This window comes from Pogonomyrmex barbatus, unplaced genomic scaffold, assembly GCF_055798465.1.
Source record: "Pogonomyrmex barbatus isolate J1 unplaced genomic scaffold, ASM5579846v1 scaffold9, whole genome shotgun sequence".
NCBI classification, from domain to species: Eukaryota; Metazoa; Arthropoda; class Insecta; order Hymenoptera; family Formicidae; genus Pogonomyrmex; species Pogonomyrmex barbatus.
Window position 1 is genome coordinate 3,348,493 of NW_028297193.1, and position 16,462 is coordinate 3,364,954.

At 37.6% G+C, this 16,462-nt stretch overlaps 1 protein-coding gene across 1 annotated transcript in view; it reads left to right on the forward strand.

Annotated features, from left to right (window-relative positions):
* The window catches only part of LOC112552727 (zwei Ig domain protein zig-8), a 33,991-nt gene extending 23,762 nt beyond the window's left edge, over nt 1-10,229 (forward strand). Inside the window, exons 3-5 of the mRNA XM_025218602.2 lie at nt 4,671-4,899; nt 5,651-5,950; nt 9,649-10,229. Coding sequence (XP_025074387.1) covers nt 4,671-4,899; nt 5,651-5,950; nt 9,649-9,749 — 630 coding nt within the window. The 3' untranslated portion in view covers nt 9,750-10,229. The remainder of the gene's footprint in view (nt 1-4,670; nt 4,900-5,650; nt 5,951-9,648) is intronic.
* Nucleotides 10,230-16,462: the final 6,233 nt, after the last annotated feature.

The window sequence follows — 16,462 nt, forward strand, 5'->3', positions numbered from 1 at the left end:
TAGGTCACCAGACATAACACCACTAGATTTTGTTTTACAAAGTTACACAAAATATCAAATTGCAATTGTGCGTGTGCGTGTGCGTGTGCGTGTGCGTGTGCGTGCGTGCGTGCGTGCGTACGTGCGTGCGTGCGTGTGTGTGCGCGCGCGCGCGCGCGCGCGCGTGTGTGTGTGTGTGTGTGTGTCATAGCAAAAGAAAACGAGAATTTATATTAGAGTCAATCAATAATTGCAAGAATGTCAATTCGTGACAGAAATAATATCTGAAAAATTATGAAATAAATGTGTAATTTTCTAAATATTTCGTGAAATAATTCTGAATGTTTTAAATTTTAAATTTAACATTTAATTATTGATTTTTTATTTTATTTTGTTTTCATCAAAGCATTTTTAATAAAAAACATTGTTCATTCTATTTCTTTAATTACAAAATATATTATATAAATATAAAAAATTTCAATAAATGTTTTCAATAAATGTTGTTTATAATTAAAAACAATATCTAAACAATATCTAAAAGCATTTTTATGTCATTTTGCTTAAAAAATTAAAATAATTACCTTTCTAATAAGAATCCTATTTATTTTAATAGGATTAGAAAGAAATGCGGTTTTAATGATCCTTAAAATACTGAAATACTGAACAATTTGTAATATTTTCTGGAATCTTTTTTATGTAATAACAATTTTATGTAATAACAAGTTTTTTATCGAATATACAGATGTTGCATATATATTGCACTTCACATTTTCAATACCTAACTGAAAGAAGGCAATAATGTTTCAAATGTTTCAGGAAACGCACAATAGCAAAATTATCTTCATTCGATGTCGATGGATTAAATTCTGATACACATTTGATGCAGCGCGATATCAAAAGGAAAGAGTTTTTAATCGTGTTTTATGATACAAATGCCTGTCTGATTAGCGAGCTAACGCTATCGAATTATTGAGAGGAAAACAGTACAAAATTTCGCGTGTAACTCGTATGGATATTAAAAAGTCAAAGAGGCAAAATTACAGAAACGGAAACATTTCACAAATTAATGAAGAAATAAGAACGTTATTATAAAAAAAGCAATTTAATTATTTATATTATGAATATAATTGATACAAGAATTTACATTGCTTTCTGTTATGATTCATAACATCACGCGGATTACAATATTGAATTTAAAATCTCTTTTAAATTTATTATTTGAATACTTTAGATCTGCAAACATATATTCTATATGTATATGTGGAATGTAATATATTATTTTATTTTAACTAAAACATGTACTTTGTTTAAAATGTGTTTTTTATCATTAAAAAAAATATTTTCACGATTTAATTTCAACAAATTAATTTGATGATCATTCTCAACTTAAGCTATTTTAAATAAAAAACTAATTTCATTCATAAACAGATTCAAATAACGTTAAATAAAATTCTGAGTAAGATTTCCGAAGGCAATGGATGTTTTCGACTTTTCCACTATCGAAACTAGGAATGCATTCATTGCGCATACGTTATCAATTACTGCATCGACATTGCAACGGAATGACAGTTAGCATACACATGACAGGAAAGGAAAAAAGCTTTTGCGAGTAAAGCTGTATATAAACGACTAAATTCCGTAGGACAAAAATATCAAAAAAATTATCGACTAACAGGATCAATATACTGCACTCAGCAATAAGAGAGCAAGAGCATGAAAAAGAGACGATTGCGAAAACAAAATAGTAAAAGGTGAAGTTCACACGTATACGAGATGCTTCAGATAAAATGATACCAATCTAAAGATATTCCCTTTCCTGATATTATCGAAAGACACGTAGCACTTCGATTCTATGCAAAATTTATGTAATATTAATCTCATTAGTAACACTTTAACTTCTGGATATATCAATTTTCTGAATAATTCTGATTTTACAATTAACACTTTAATTATTATATTATATTATGAGTATAATTAATATAAAATCACCCAGAAATTTTTAATTGCGTCGAAATATTTACTTTTTTATATTCCAGAATAAAGTAGTAATTGAATTACACTATGAGAGAAAGAATATCATACAGAATAGTAGACTCTCGCGACTCCTCTGACTTGTTAAACAAAGACACGTACGCGACTAATTTACGCACGGTGCTGATAGCGGTGAGAAACCACCGTTTGCCACCGTTCCCGTTACGCTCGCGCCAGTTTCACTTAATGTTCGACATTCATCATTCGACGTCTTCTTGCAGTTTCACGCGGATGCAACGTTCGCTCATCGTTTCTCACGCCGGCGCGTCCGCGAGTCGCCCCATTCGTCCCGATGGATAAGTTGGGAAGCGCTAAACTGCTTTTGTTCCCGTGCAATAGCTACCGCTAGCCAGACACCGCGAGAGACGTAAACTTCGCCGAGTAAATACGCTAAGTGGTGCCAACTGCGGGCACATATGTAGTCCGCGTTTGTACGGCGCGTGTGTATGTGTGCACCAGGAAACGATGTGTCGAACCGACACATTCCCGGTCTCACTCGGTTCATATACGAGATCGGGCTCTGTGAAAATATCGACGAACAGCCAAGCCGCCCTCGCTGCTAAAGACCAACCCCCCTCCGTAGCGGAGGTTGAAATTTCCCGCATTGGGGACGCGCGCCCCGGCGCGAAAACCCAACGTTAATATGCGTCGAACTTTACCATTACCGCAAATTCCAATGTTACGGTTTTGCTCTCGTTGCTTGCTTGCGATTGCTTTCGAGATGGATGACTGACAGACGGCAACGATAAATTATTTTCGTGCGGGTATTTTGCGCATGCGACTCTTTAGACACCATGATTTAGTAGCATTATGATTCACGTGCATGACGAAAATGCATGTGTAGAAGCTCAAGTTGTGTAACGAACCTATAAATTGCGTATTTCTTCAATTAATTTTCAATATCATGTTCATGCATTTAGTAATAAAATATATAATAGATGTAATCTATTATACATACTAATTAAATTTAATAATATGAGAATTGTTGAGCGAAAAATATTACTTGATCTTCTCACAGAGAAATGTAATATTATATGTATTATATATAATTTTTATTAATATCGCAATCTTTTTTTGCATGCAGACTTTTCTTATGATTTTCTCATCATGTTTCATATCTGAAAACTGCAGAAAAATAAAAGTATTCACTTCGCTGGAGCAGAAATGCATACACTTCATTGAAAGCTCGACGAGTCTCTGTAATAGTCTTTGGGAATATTAAAGCAGACGGCGAGCTTCAACGAGAAAGCGTAGAGAAGTGCCTTTTCTTACGGTTTAACTTTTAAGTGACCGAACTTTCTTCGCTAAAATTTAATTTCTCGTCCCTATTCACTTATCGTCGCGTTGTATTCTCCGCGAAAGAACGGAGAATATGATTAATCCGATCCTTTTACTGCTCCTTTTATTTAGAACGATAATTACAATTTTGGACAAAGTGTTTTGTCAGAAGACTTTTCTTACAATTAATAATTCGACGAATCAATTTATACATAGAAGAAGAAGCGAGAAAATTGATTTGTACAAATCGATCCTTAATCCTTTAAATTCATATTATTATTCTATAGTTTTATGTTTATAACATCTGCAATCTAATATAATTCACTTAGGACTAGTTCAATCCTAAAAGATTAACAATATTCCTCGGTGACGTGTTAATCCTGTTTTCAAGATAAGAAAGTTAGTCGCGCGAGAAAAATGCAGAGGGCTAAAAAGGGACGGAGAAGAGATGCAGCCCCTAAGATAATATTATTTCTGAAGAATTTCCGAGAGAGTCTGGAATGTAAGAAGACGGTTGAATCGCTTCGCGTTCCGCGGAATCCTTTTATTTTCCATTCGAAGGTTTCCACGGAAAATCGCCGAAGACTCTCGAAGTCTCACACTCCGGCACCGGCGCGTGAACGCGCGCGCGTTCGTGGGAATCTGCTTTGCGTGCACCGACAACCGGGGGAGGAAGCACCCCGAAACTCTCCGGAAAACTTTCTGTATTCCTCCGCGCAACTTTTTCTTACCGTTTCGACACGGCTCGGTAGCTTTTGGCGTTCCGCGGGCATGAAAATAGACGAATCCTCTCGTTCGGTCCTTCCGTTCCCGGAATCGTGATAAAGTTGATCAGGCACTACTTCATGATGCAAGAACTTCGATACTGTGCGCGAATGGATTATCGAGATAAGCTCCTATTTCAATGAATGTATTTTTCCAAAAGTTAAATCACTCTTTTAAAGATGATTTTAAATAACGCGTAAAATTCGCGAAAACAAAGCTTCATTTATTCGAGATATTACGTGTAATTGTATAAAAAATGATTTTATTATTCGCTTTGTAAAGATAATATCAAAATTTCAGTATTTTGCGAATTGCTTTCCGTTTATAAAGTGCAGGAGAGAAAACATGATATAATGAAAAATAAGACAGTTATTTATGTAAAGACAAGTGAAAAATACATGAAAATATTTTTACTCAAAGGTCTAGAAACAAATAACGTCTGTTTCTGTCCTCTTTAAACGTTCAAGAATACGCTTCGTTCATAAAACATTGGATATCGAGATCACTCGTTTGTTTAAGTAAATATAGTGCGGTCGATAATAAGACAGTTTGGATACTCCGTACATTGGCTATTGGTTTATCATTTATCACCATTATTGCCAACTTTGTTTGCGAAGGTATCCTGGGTCAGGCACAGGGACATCCACATTCTGACGGCGGGAGCGTACACATATACGAGCGACCAGCGATTTCAAGCATTACACAGACAAAATACGGGCCACAACAGCGAATGGTCCGAGTGGACCCTCTGCATAAAATGGGCGCAGGAGCGAGATCAGGGAATCTACGAATGTCAGATTTCTACTATACCCATCAGGTCGCATCAGTTTCGCTTAAACGTCGTTGGTAAGTCCCACGTTTGTTCGATTTAATCTCATTCATCGTTGCCCGTGATGTCCTCCCATTCGATAAAATGCCCGAAACGCTGTACCGTACGTTTCAGCCTCAATCCGCGTAATAGCTAGAGGTCCGCGAGAGTGACGCGTCCTCTTTCCAGTTTTAAAAAAAAATTTTATTTCACGACGAAACTGAATTAGTAAATACATGATTAATGAGAAGAGAGAGGAAAAAATAAATCCGTGGAATAAACGTAAAAGAGTATTTATTCATTCCGATATCAGAATGTATCAAATATATGTTACCTTAATTATTAGCCTTAATTCGCGCGCTGTATTCAGATCTTGAATCAAAGTAATAAATATATTTAACAAAGAAAGACGCCCTCGAGGATTAAAATACAATTTAACGATGATCCCAAAGCGAAATTCAGCGTCAGAAGGGGCAACGTCACAGCGTCACCCTTATTATTTCAATTACCGTGACTTATCTACATTTGTTGAGAGAAGCTTCAACTTGTTACTCCTCACGGATCAGAGGGCGGCTTTAAAGAATCTTTGTTTCCCTCGTTCGCTAAGTATCACTTCCAAAAGGCTTTTATGCGAAAAGCTTTCACGACGCACAGATCTTTGAGTTTATCCGGACGGAGAATAATGATTGAGAGGGGAAAAGATAGAAGATAGGGAAAAATGAGGAAAAACAAAGAAAATGCGGGGAAAAAGGGAGAAGGAAAGCGAAGGAATAATCTTCTTTATCGCAGTACCTACGGCGACGATACTGGGCGGCCCCGAGCTGTACGTCGGTGCAGGCAGCACGATAAACCTGACGTGTGCCATACACTTCAGCTCGGAGCCACCAGCCTACATCTTCTGGTACTACAATGAAAACGTCCTGAGCTACGATAGTCCCAGGGGCGGCGTCTCCGTGATAACCGAGAAGGGTGGCGACGTCACCACCTCCTGGCTTCTCATTCAGACGGCGCAGCCCTCGGACTCCGGGGAGTACAGCTGCAAACCCAGTAACGCCAATACGGCATCCATCAGGGTTCATGTCCTAAATGGTGAGTCTTTGCTCCTGTGAGTCCTTTGCTCCATCCTCAGCGACACGTTTTACGAGCAACGCGAGACGACGGCTATGAGAGATCATGCGCTTTCGGCGAAAGCGTATGCCATTTCTCTGTCAACAAAATAACTTGATTAGAAACTTTACGTTTCGTATATTTATTAATATATGAACATTCGTATATAATATATTTATTAATAAAACACCTTTCAAAAGCGAGATGCTTTAAATATATTTATTATTCAACTATTTGATTAGCGATTGCAATTAATTATTGCATATTAAATCTACGCAAGTATTAATTAAATGTGTCTTAATTACATTACCGGAAATAAATTTGTAATAACGGAAAGACATCGTATCTCTCTACCTTTCCGTGTCGCGCAAACTGCACAAATTGGTGCTAAAAGATTAAATTAATTTGGAAGTAATAAAAATGCGTCTGTCGGACTAAATTTCCATTTGCTTGAGATTTTGCAGAATTAATATGATTTCTCCGTGCGACGATTAAGCGTCGTGTCGTACCGAGGCGCCAGAATTCCGAATCGACTTGACCATTTCGTAAGTTGCAATTTCCGTCCCGAAACGAATTCCCAAAGCGTACCGGCTGTCGTCGTGCCCTTGCTTTATAGCGTGCAAAATTATTTTATCGGTCGCTGCTGTTCGGGTGTCGCGCGAAGGAGCTCTAGACGTTAACTATTCACACAGCCAACTCGTAAACTCGAACTGTTCCGCGTTCACAGTCGTTAAAACTACTCAGGACCGATAGTCGGATCGGAAAAGTTTCGCGGCATCGAAACGCGCGAATAGTTCGTGTGTCCGCAATACGGACCATAAATCGCATCGATAAACGGACAATAGCGAAACGGACAATAGCGAATGAGAATACACGGTCTCTCACGCTTTCTTATCACATATTTTTTATCGCATATTTTTTAACTCTTTTTCACTCTTAATATCTTTCGCTCTTAATTCTTATCATTCTAACGGTCTGCTACATTCTCGGATAGCCGGAGAATATCGGCCTAACTGTACGCTGGCAGCTGTCCCTTCCCAGCTTTCGGCCGTGTTCGGCTGAAACTTGCCGTTCTATCAAACTCTTGGCAATTATGCAGTCGCGAAGTTCGCGCGCGCACTCGCGCGCATGTACATATAAATATATGTATGTGAGTATATATGCGAGCGTTCGTGCGAACACGAACGCGAATACGAGGCGCCGGTTTCGCATAATAAGGCCCTTCGTCATCCGCGATGAACCAAGGAGCCGCGGAGTTGGCGAATGCTTCAATAACCCGGCTTGAATAATTTATTAATGAAGCGCATGCGGGAGACATTGAATTATGCTCGTTATCGCGGCTTGTTTTTCGCGACGCGAGAACATTACGCGTCGGTAGGGAGCAAATTTCGCTTGGTGATTCGCGAATATTCCCGTATCTCGTTTGATGAAACGTGTAGATTATGAAATGGAACACGAAAATAATCCGGATATATATTTGTAATCATATATTGTAGTCATATATAACTAGCGGCCATTTGTGAAATGTTATAAAAAGGGAACCAAATCTTTTTATTCAAATCTCAACTTCCGGATATATTTTAATGTGAAGCAATTTATCCAATGGTTTTTCACTAATAGAATTAAACAAAATCTGTCATTGAAGATTTATAAATCTCTGTTATCCTCCATTAAAAATATATTGTGCATGACAGGAAAGCGTTACCATTATTTAAAATGTATGACTGATAACCATGTAGGTCATACATTTCCTACATATCCGATATTTGACTTTATTTGTGTTCAAGTTTAGAATTTAAAAATGGCAAAATTTAAATGTGATTCGAATATTATATATTTTAACGCGTAATAATAATAATTTTTGCTTTTTAATTATTCGAATTTTAGTTCAATTTATTTTTTAAATTTTAGTTTTTACATTTTAACATTTTCAATAAAATTATAGTACATGTAATAATTAAAAATAATATTTATATTAAAATGAGGACTGTGCATTCTATATATAATTTTACGTTAAAACACATAGGAAGTTAAATATTACAACATATTATATTATAACAATATTAATTAAAATAATAATTTGTTTTAAATAGAAAAATTCCTAATGCTTAATTTCCATATCATATAATTTTATGATGTCCGTAATAATTCGGTTATCTTTCGAATTAGTCCGATATCAATCGCAGCAATTAATGCGGTTATCGTAAAAAAAAATATAACAAATCACGACGACAAGAATAACTCTTAAGTACGCGCTTTTAAAATTTTACCGTCGAAATCTCGTCCGTAGAATACGACATCTTAAAAGCTCGCAGAAATTTACAGCTACCCGCTTGATACCTCTTGAACGGGGCGGAAATTACTCTTCGACACGCGTAGAACGTAGCGCGCTTGCTTGGCTGGCGACCGATATTCCATGTTGGAAGAAATATATATATATATATATATATATATATATAGAGTAGGTCCCCGATTTCATGAAAACTTTGCCATTAACCGCGCACCTCGGGATAATCCTTCGGAATTCCGGTTACAATGTGTTAAAAACAATTTCGTAAAGTTTACTTCCACGTTTCCGCCCACATCGTCTCGTCGGGCCGGGCCGCCGAAGAATCCTTCTGAAATTTCCTGCGTCGCGATAAGAAACGCGGATAACGGGCAAACAAACGAACGAACGAAACGGACGGACGAAAGTTTCGCGTGGGCGCAAAACTTGGAAAATTTATGAGGACCGAGTCGGAAAATTCCGCGGGCAGGTTGGGGGAGGAGGACGGGAGGGGGGGGAGAGGGAGGCGCGTCCGGAAATTGTACTTCGATTCGTTTTACGAAGTGACCGATATCCGATAGAATGTTGGAGATAGGAGGACGCACCTAATACGCCGTTCAGTCCGCTCAAAACTTTTACAATGGCGAAATCGTCGCGGTCAACATTCCCAGCGTGGCGATCGCACGGCCCGGCGGTCCGGTAAATTGCGCGCCAGAAAACAGGATCATTTATCCGAATGTATCGCTCGCAGTTGACATTCATTAAAAAGTTTCGCGACGCGCATTCCGCGACGCGGAACGAACGCGCTTACGAACGAGTGAGCGATTCAATTAATTTCAACAGTCACACCGACGGAGAAACTTTCCTCGCGGTACACGTCACTAGTATTTTAATAACTTTCCATGTGAAAATATCCGCGGTGGCACCAGCACGCGCTGCATGGTAAAGCTCTCGTTATCCAGATCACGCCCGGGAACTCCGGCCGCTTCCCTCTCCCCCTCCCTTTTTTGCCTTTCCGGTTCGCGTGAAGTAGATTATATTCGCTGAATGAGACTTGATAGATTGATGGATGGTTTATTTATTCCCGTGGCATAAATCCCGAAGAATCTTTTGTAATAATGGGTTTACCGCGTAACACAGAAGCAAGAGTTGACGTAATAAAAATGTATAGCCGGTTTGCCGAGTTCCGGTCGGAAAGATAATGCAACACCTGTCACGACGAGATTTCGCAAGAGAAAAAAAATAACGAGATACTTTCTTGCAATATCAATCTCTCTTTTTCCGTCTGATGGCGTTTGCGTATTAACGTTGAAATGTTACAATGAGATTTCACCACTCTTGAGAGAGAGAGAGAGAGAGAGAGAGAGAGAGAGAGAGAGACTCCTGTCTTAACCAAGATGTCTTTGCATTACAGGCGAGCGACCGGAAGCGATGCAGACCGGGACCGCGGGGCCGATATTGTCCTCGAGTTGTCTATTGGTGTCCCTCATCATTTTGTACATATCCTCGGTGTAAACGAAAGCGGAATCAACATCAACGGTTGAAATTCACATCCGTCGCGGTATGTTCCTCTTACGTCGAATACGTTTTCCACGTGCGTCCACCCAACAGTTGTGATCGCGGATTCGAACCGCAATTTGTAAGGGACACAAAAGGATCCCGCAAGAATGGGTTAAGGTAAAGGAACGCGTTGCATGCGATAATTCATGATGCTTTTAAAAAAAAGGAGAGAAAACTGCCAATCAAGAAAAAATAGTGATTCCTCTTGTAACTAGCAGCTCTCAGTTAATTGATTATTACTCCTCACCAAAGGCAATGTGAATTATAATCCGTCAGCGATACGCCAGATTACGTGATGCGTACCATATAAGAAGAAAAGTGTAAGAGACAGACGTTTACGAATGTAAAGATCCCATGAATCCAATCATTTTCTTTTTTGACGTCAGGTAAGGCGATGTCGCTCATTCCTGTTATAAAAAAAAAAAAAAAAGAAAACGAAGAACGCTCACTTCATGAGCCATTATATTCTCGACCTCGCGCCGAGCTCGTGCGTCGGAAATCAAGACGGAGAAGTCGAGTAGGACGCATACTTTTATCGCACGCATTTCAACCGCGGCGGAATCGTGCACGTTATCGACGTGTTCGGAGAGGGAGTCTTTCGGTAAGAAAGGCATTTAGTTAAGCAAACATCGATGCTAATGCCGGAAGCGCGGGCGCTTCGCGGTAGATCTGGCGCGCGAGATCCGCCCTCTCTCTCTCTCTCTCTCTCTCTCTTCTCCGCAAACGGGGAGGGAAAGGGCCGCCGCCGACGAGGTCGGGCCCACCGATAATCCAGGTAATCCGCATCGAGAGAAACCGATTTACGAGAAGCGTTAAAGCGAGGAGCGATTGCCTTACGGTTTACGCTTTACGAGCAGTCGAATCTTGGGAATGCAAGCTACGTGGATAGGATTCAATGGAAAATAAAACGTGACTGGAGTGCTCGATCCGGCAATTTTCCGTATTTCATAAAATTGCCGCCCGATAATCGGCTGCGGACGCTCACATACTCCCCGATGCCATCTTTAGTACTGGCGACGCTTCTCGCAATAAATTTCATCGCGATTTGCCGAGCTGGCGCGGACGCCAGTCCTCTCTCCTCGCGATTAGTTTTATATTGCGTTTGGAGATACCTCGAATTTTGACACTTTTCCAAAATCGCGTTTTACTGTTATAGATTTTATAGTCGTCCTGATAGGATTTCGTATAGTCGGCGATCGAAGAGTTGATCGATTTTATCGTCCTTTTTGTTACATTCAATTCTGTGATTTTTCTTTTCTTCTTCGACAATCACTATGATCGCATAGATTTATATTTAATATATTAAATACAACATATTTTTGTTAATAAAAAAGACATCTATACTTACTTAAAGAATATTTATATCGCTTACATTTATTACCGCTAATACTAATAATTTGAATTTTAAAAAGTTAAATTAGCACTAAATATTATTTACATGTTAGGATATTATTTCATCGTAATGGAATATTATTGATACTATACATTACACATAAATTCTAACATATGCCATAAAGACTGAATGAAATATCTATTTCATGTTATTGTTTATACTACAAATACTTAGTCGCTCTCAAAATTAGATTGATTATAATTATTAAATACACATTAAATAATACAAAACGATTAATTCGAATAATTAAAACCATAAAATACATTTGCTATAAAATATATTTTAATGTGCAAATATAAATTTGAACTGATAATCAAATAAGACATATTTTAATATAAATTTTAAGATTAGATGCATTCGCATATTGTGGAAAATGTATCTGAATTCATGCTCGTTCGATTTGCAATTGGATTAACAATACTGAAACTCAATAATTCAATGCAATCAGCATACACTCAGTTTAAGTAGCCTATTGTTACGTACTTTGATTATGGCCCAATTTTCTATCGTCCTCGATTAGCTGTTGATTAACACAGCATTGAACAGTAGAGAGATAGATTGTCAAAACACACTTGACATCGGCGTTTCATTGGAGTAAAATTCAGTTCACTGGAGTAAAATTAAACGTTAATAACCAAGATTTAAACATGTAAAAAATATGAAATATTAAAGAATTCTCAAATATATTAAGTACACAAAAATATACGACAAATAAAATTAAAATATGTCACAGTTGAATTTAAAGTTTAATTTAAAAAATTAGTGTTCTATTATTTTTCTTATAATATAATTTGATAGAAATGAATTTTATATCAATTTCTATTAACAAACGAAAAAAGTTTTTATTATTAATAAATGAAAAAGTTAAAAGGAATAATAAAGTTTTATCGAAATACATGCGTTTACGAGAGATAACACGAGTTTAATGCAACAATGTATAGCATCAATAAATATTTGTAATTGTTCCATTGCAACATGCCAAAAATAACTAGATGCGGTTATTGACGCGGTGCGTTGTCATGTGTTGGTGGAATGTAATTACCAAAAATAGGTAGCAATAACGCACACGGTAGACGCTGTGTAAAAGTTAATCTTACAATTGCATATAAATGTGAATGAAACGGTTCAATAATCGAAGCGAAGCCCATCGTGCACGCCAATTGAATACAATAATCGCCAGCGATTATTGTAGGCCAAGCATAAATAAGCGTTCCGTCATTGGTGGCAAAGCGCGTTTTAAATTTTGATCATTGATTAGCTCGGAAGAATCATATAGACATAATTATTTCTCGATATGTTTTTACCTTCATTTTGCAATCAATTTTACTCATTTAGTTTCATATATTAGATAATTGCCATGTCTCGTTGTATTCTATTGTATTTAAAAATAAAATAATATGGTATACTCGCACAGGTAAGTGGTTTCTTAAAAGAATACAATTTGATAATAGCTGTTATTGCTGCGTTCTTTAAAAACGAGCTGAATACAATATTAAATGCTGTTTGCATAATGGTATTTCATTAACACGTTATTATTCCTGCGATGGTTGTCTTATTACATTCTCAATGATGCGACTGGATTATCAAAGAGAAACATAAAACGCTTTTTTATATTCCATATTTAATTACGGACCACGCTTAAGATACGTAAATTGTTGTCCTAATTAAATTCGCAGATATTGCGAGAGAGAGAGGATTATATGCAGAGAGAGATTCTGAAATCGGCGCAACAGAGCAACGATATCAACGTATCGATATAATTTTTGCATGCGTATCATTTCGTCGGCAGAAACCTCAAGAGAGTCGTTGATCAAATGTCGAGCACTCCTGTCATCGTCTGTCTAACGACATCATCAGTCTAACGATCGTATTGCAAGACTGACGGAAGAACCGAGATATGAAATGATGTAGACAGATGGGCGCGATAGTCAGATAGGGTGGGTAGAAACGGAAACTGAAAGACGGAACGCGCGGGAGGCTTCACCGTGTGCAAAATACACAGACACAAACATGACGCACGTGTTAACGCGTTCATCGGACACATGTTGAATTCACCTAGCCGTGTGAGTACAAACGCACACCGTCTCGGGCACATGCTTTCTATCTAGCTACATACGGATTAAGCCTAATGGCGACCTTAATCAGCGACGAATACGTCGAGTCGGCCGGTTTCGCCGTTCAAGTAAGCGCTCGCAATCGCAACGCTGCCGGCATTAGCATCGGCACGTACCAAAGCGAATTTGTATATAATGTCTGTATTATAACTTGCGCGAACATCACACTCACACCGCCTTGCGAGCCTTTCCGCATGGAGAAACTTCGAAACGCGAGCCGACCTCTCTCCTCTCTGGCTCTCTTCAAACGCCTCCGGGCCGAACGTGACACAGAGACATCATGATTCAATTTTACAATGAGCGATAGAAACAGAGAAGAGAGAGAGAGAGAGAGAGAGAGAGAGAGAGAGAGAGAGAGAGAGAGAGAGATAATTTCACTTTCCATTTGTGTGTTTCGATGTGATATCCTGCCGGATAGCACTGGCCAACGATGATCGGCTTCCCTTCCTGATCGGAAAAAGCTTTGCTTCCTGCGGAAAGAGCGTACCAATCATTTTCCTCCAATTTATTTTAAGTTTTTCTACATCCTTTTCTACTGTAAAAATATCTGTGCAACATACGGTTTTGTTTAATATAATTCTTAAGTATGTCTTTTAAACAGAAATGTTGATACAACATAATTTATTGATATGATAATTGAAATCTATTTTCTTTTTATTAAAATATATTAAACATAAAATTTGAAAGAAGGACGTTTTTTTTAAATATATGCTGCTTATAACATTTACGAGATGAAACAAAATTAATATATTTTCTAATTCTAAGTGAATATTATCGATGAAATTAATAAAAAGAAAAAATTTTGAATGCGCAATTTACCATGTATTTAAATTTTTGAATAATGTAATATTTATAAAAATATTTTCAATTATCATTCTTATAAAATTTAAATTTTTCTCATCTTTAAAATAATACGTTGTGATGATGTTTTATTATTCAAATATATCTAGCATTATTTATTGGGTGTATTATTGAGTAACCGTATATTGGACAGACAGATTAAGAGCAACAGCACGTGGATAAAATGTGTCGCTCATTTATTTGCCGGTGTATTTATTTATTTTGCCAACATCGGCAGAAACGTCGAATTTGCTAGGGTCATTCGGAAAAGCCGATAAGAAAAATCTTCCGTTGCCGAGCCAGTGCGATCGGACAGTATTAAAATATCGCTCGGGCCATTTGCGCTCGATGAAACAAAGTCGCTTGCATCTTCGCCCTCCTGCGCGACTCCGATACATTGGTGAGGTGAATGTCCCCGTCTGGCCCAATAGAATTTTTTAAAATTCGGCAAGGATAGTCGCTTGTCAAAAGCGATTAAGTAATGTAACGAGTCGAGAGAGAAGCGATGAAGGATAGAGATACGCCCATCCAGAAAAGTAAAATATATACTTGTAGTCTTCTTTTTATTTGTTACAATTTTGTAACAAATTTTCTTACAATTGCTAAGGTTTTTTTAAATTTTTGTATGAGATTGCGAGAAGTTTTTACAAAATTTCAGAGTAAACTTTTTTATATGGAATGGCGGTGTACTGTGAAACGCGTATCGAGGTCAGTTGTCTTTTCGTCGGCGCACACGCACAATCGTTTTCGTATATGTGTCACCACTTGAAATCTTCCTTCCATTTCGTTATTTGCATCGCAAGATAGCTAGCTTACTCTATCCGGGTAGAAAGATCTATCACAATTTATCATGAAATCTCACGAAGTTCTGTAATAAAAATATTTACATACGACCATCACAGTTAACAATGTTAATGTAAACTTCCGTTTTAAGAACTTTTCAGAATCGTTATTTTCTCGCAATTATTTCTTTTAAATGCGCTTCTAAAAAAAGGGGAGGGGGGTCAATAAAAAGGAGAGATGGGAAGGCTCATAAAAAATCTCGAGCCAGCACCTATCAGCACCTTGCCACGTGACTACTACAGAAAGAGCACATAATTTTGAAAGAAGAGCGCGAGAAGAAAGATAATATTTCGGAAGTTCTCTCAAGGGACGAACTTGCTAGAGTCACGCTTACACGTGTGGTTCGGCGGTGGAATATACGGCCCCCGAAGACAATGAGAAGTTGGGAGAAAAATAATTGCACGGACGGGAAGGGCGGGCGGGTTACGAGCGTCGAGGCCGAAACAAAAGTTTGCTGGCATTTTTCTTTCTTTTCGGCGGAAACTGGGTGTAAGAGATAGGAAGCGCGCCGTTGAGTCGCGGAACCGAGTCCGCAATGCGTGCCGCATCGATTTTCCCGTTATCGGGCGGACGTCTGGGAGACATATCGATGACCCTGTTGTTCCGGTTAAGTGCAAGATGTTTGCAAATGCATACAACAGAAATTCCTCACTCAGTTCGCAGACGATTTTTTTTCCCTCCTTTTTTTTTTTATATAAAAAATAAAGCGAGATGAAAATACTATCTAGGTTATAAGCAATTAACGTAGTGGGCCGCGAATAAATTATTTAGCGTTTTGGATATTGGCACGTTTCTGTGATTATCACCGCGAGTAATCCGAGAAAATAAAGTGAGCGCATTACACTCTCTTAATTTCATTTGCACGAACCAAAATAAATGCAGTCTCTGAAATTCAATGTTTTGTTACACGTAGGTATTCTATTGCGATTCATTTCGTCCAATGCGATACTAATAACATTGTTTATACTAATGTTTCTTTTGTTAATAAATGCTTATATTTAATCGAAGAACCTGATCCTTAATGAGGGTTAATTAAAAGACAATAATTAATAGTTTGTAAATGAAGTTATTCGTTGTAAATGAAGTTATTGTTTAATATTTATATGTATATTCTGTTGTCATGAAATCATAAATGTTAAAGTACATTAATATGAATTTAAATTAGGAATATAAAATTCGGCTGTGATTAAATAGCTTGCAAATAATATTAATGTTGATCCTATTTTCTTTATTGCAATTTACAATAAATTATAAATGATTACAAGATATTTTTAAAATATTTGTAATGTAAAAATATCAATTCTATTATATAAAAGAATCCTAAATTTAACGGCCGGTTGTTCTTTTCGGTCGCTTCGATTGTGATAATGCTTCGTCTATTTCTTTCCAATATAACTTCGATTCCTTCAGGGCAACGATTAGCCGGGTTAAATCCATTGGGATTCGGGGCAAATCCAAAATCAAACGCGATTTCACGC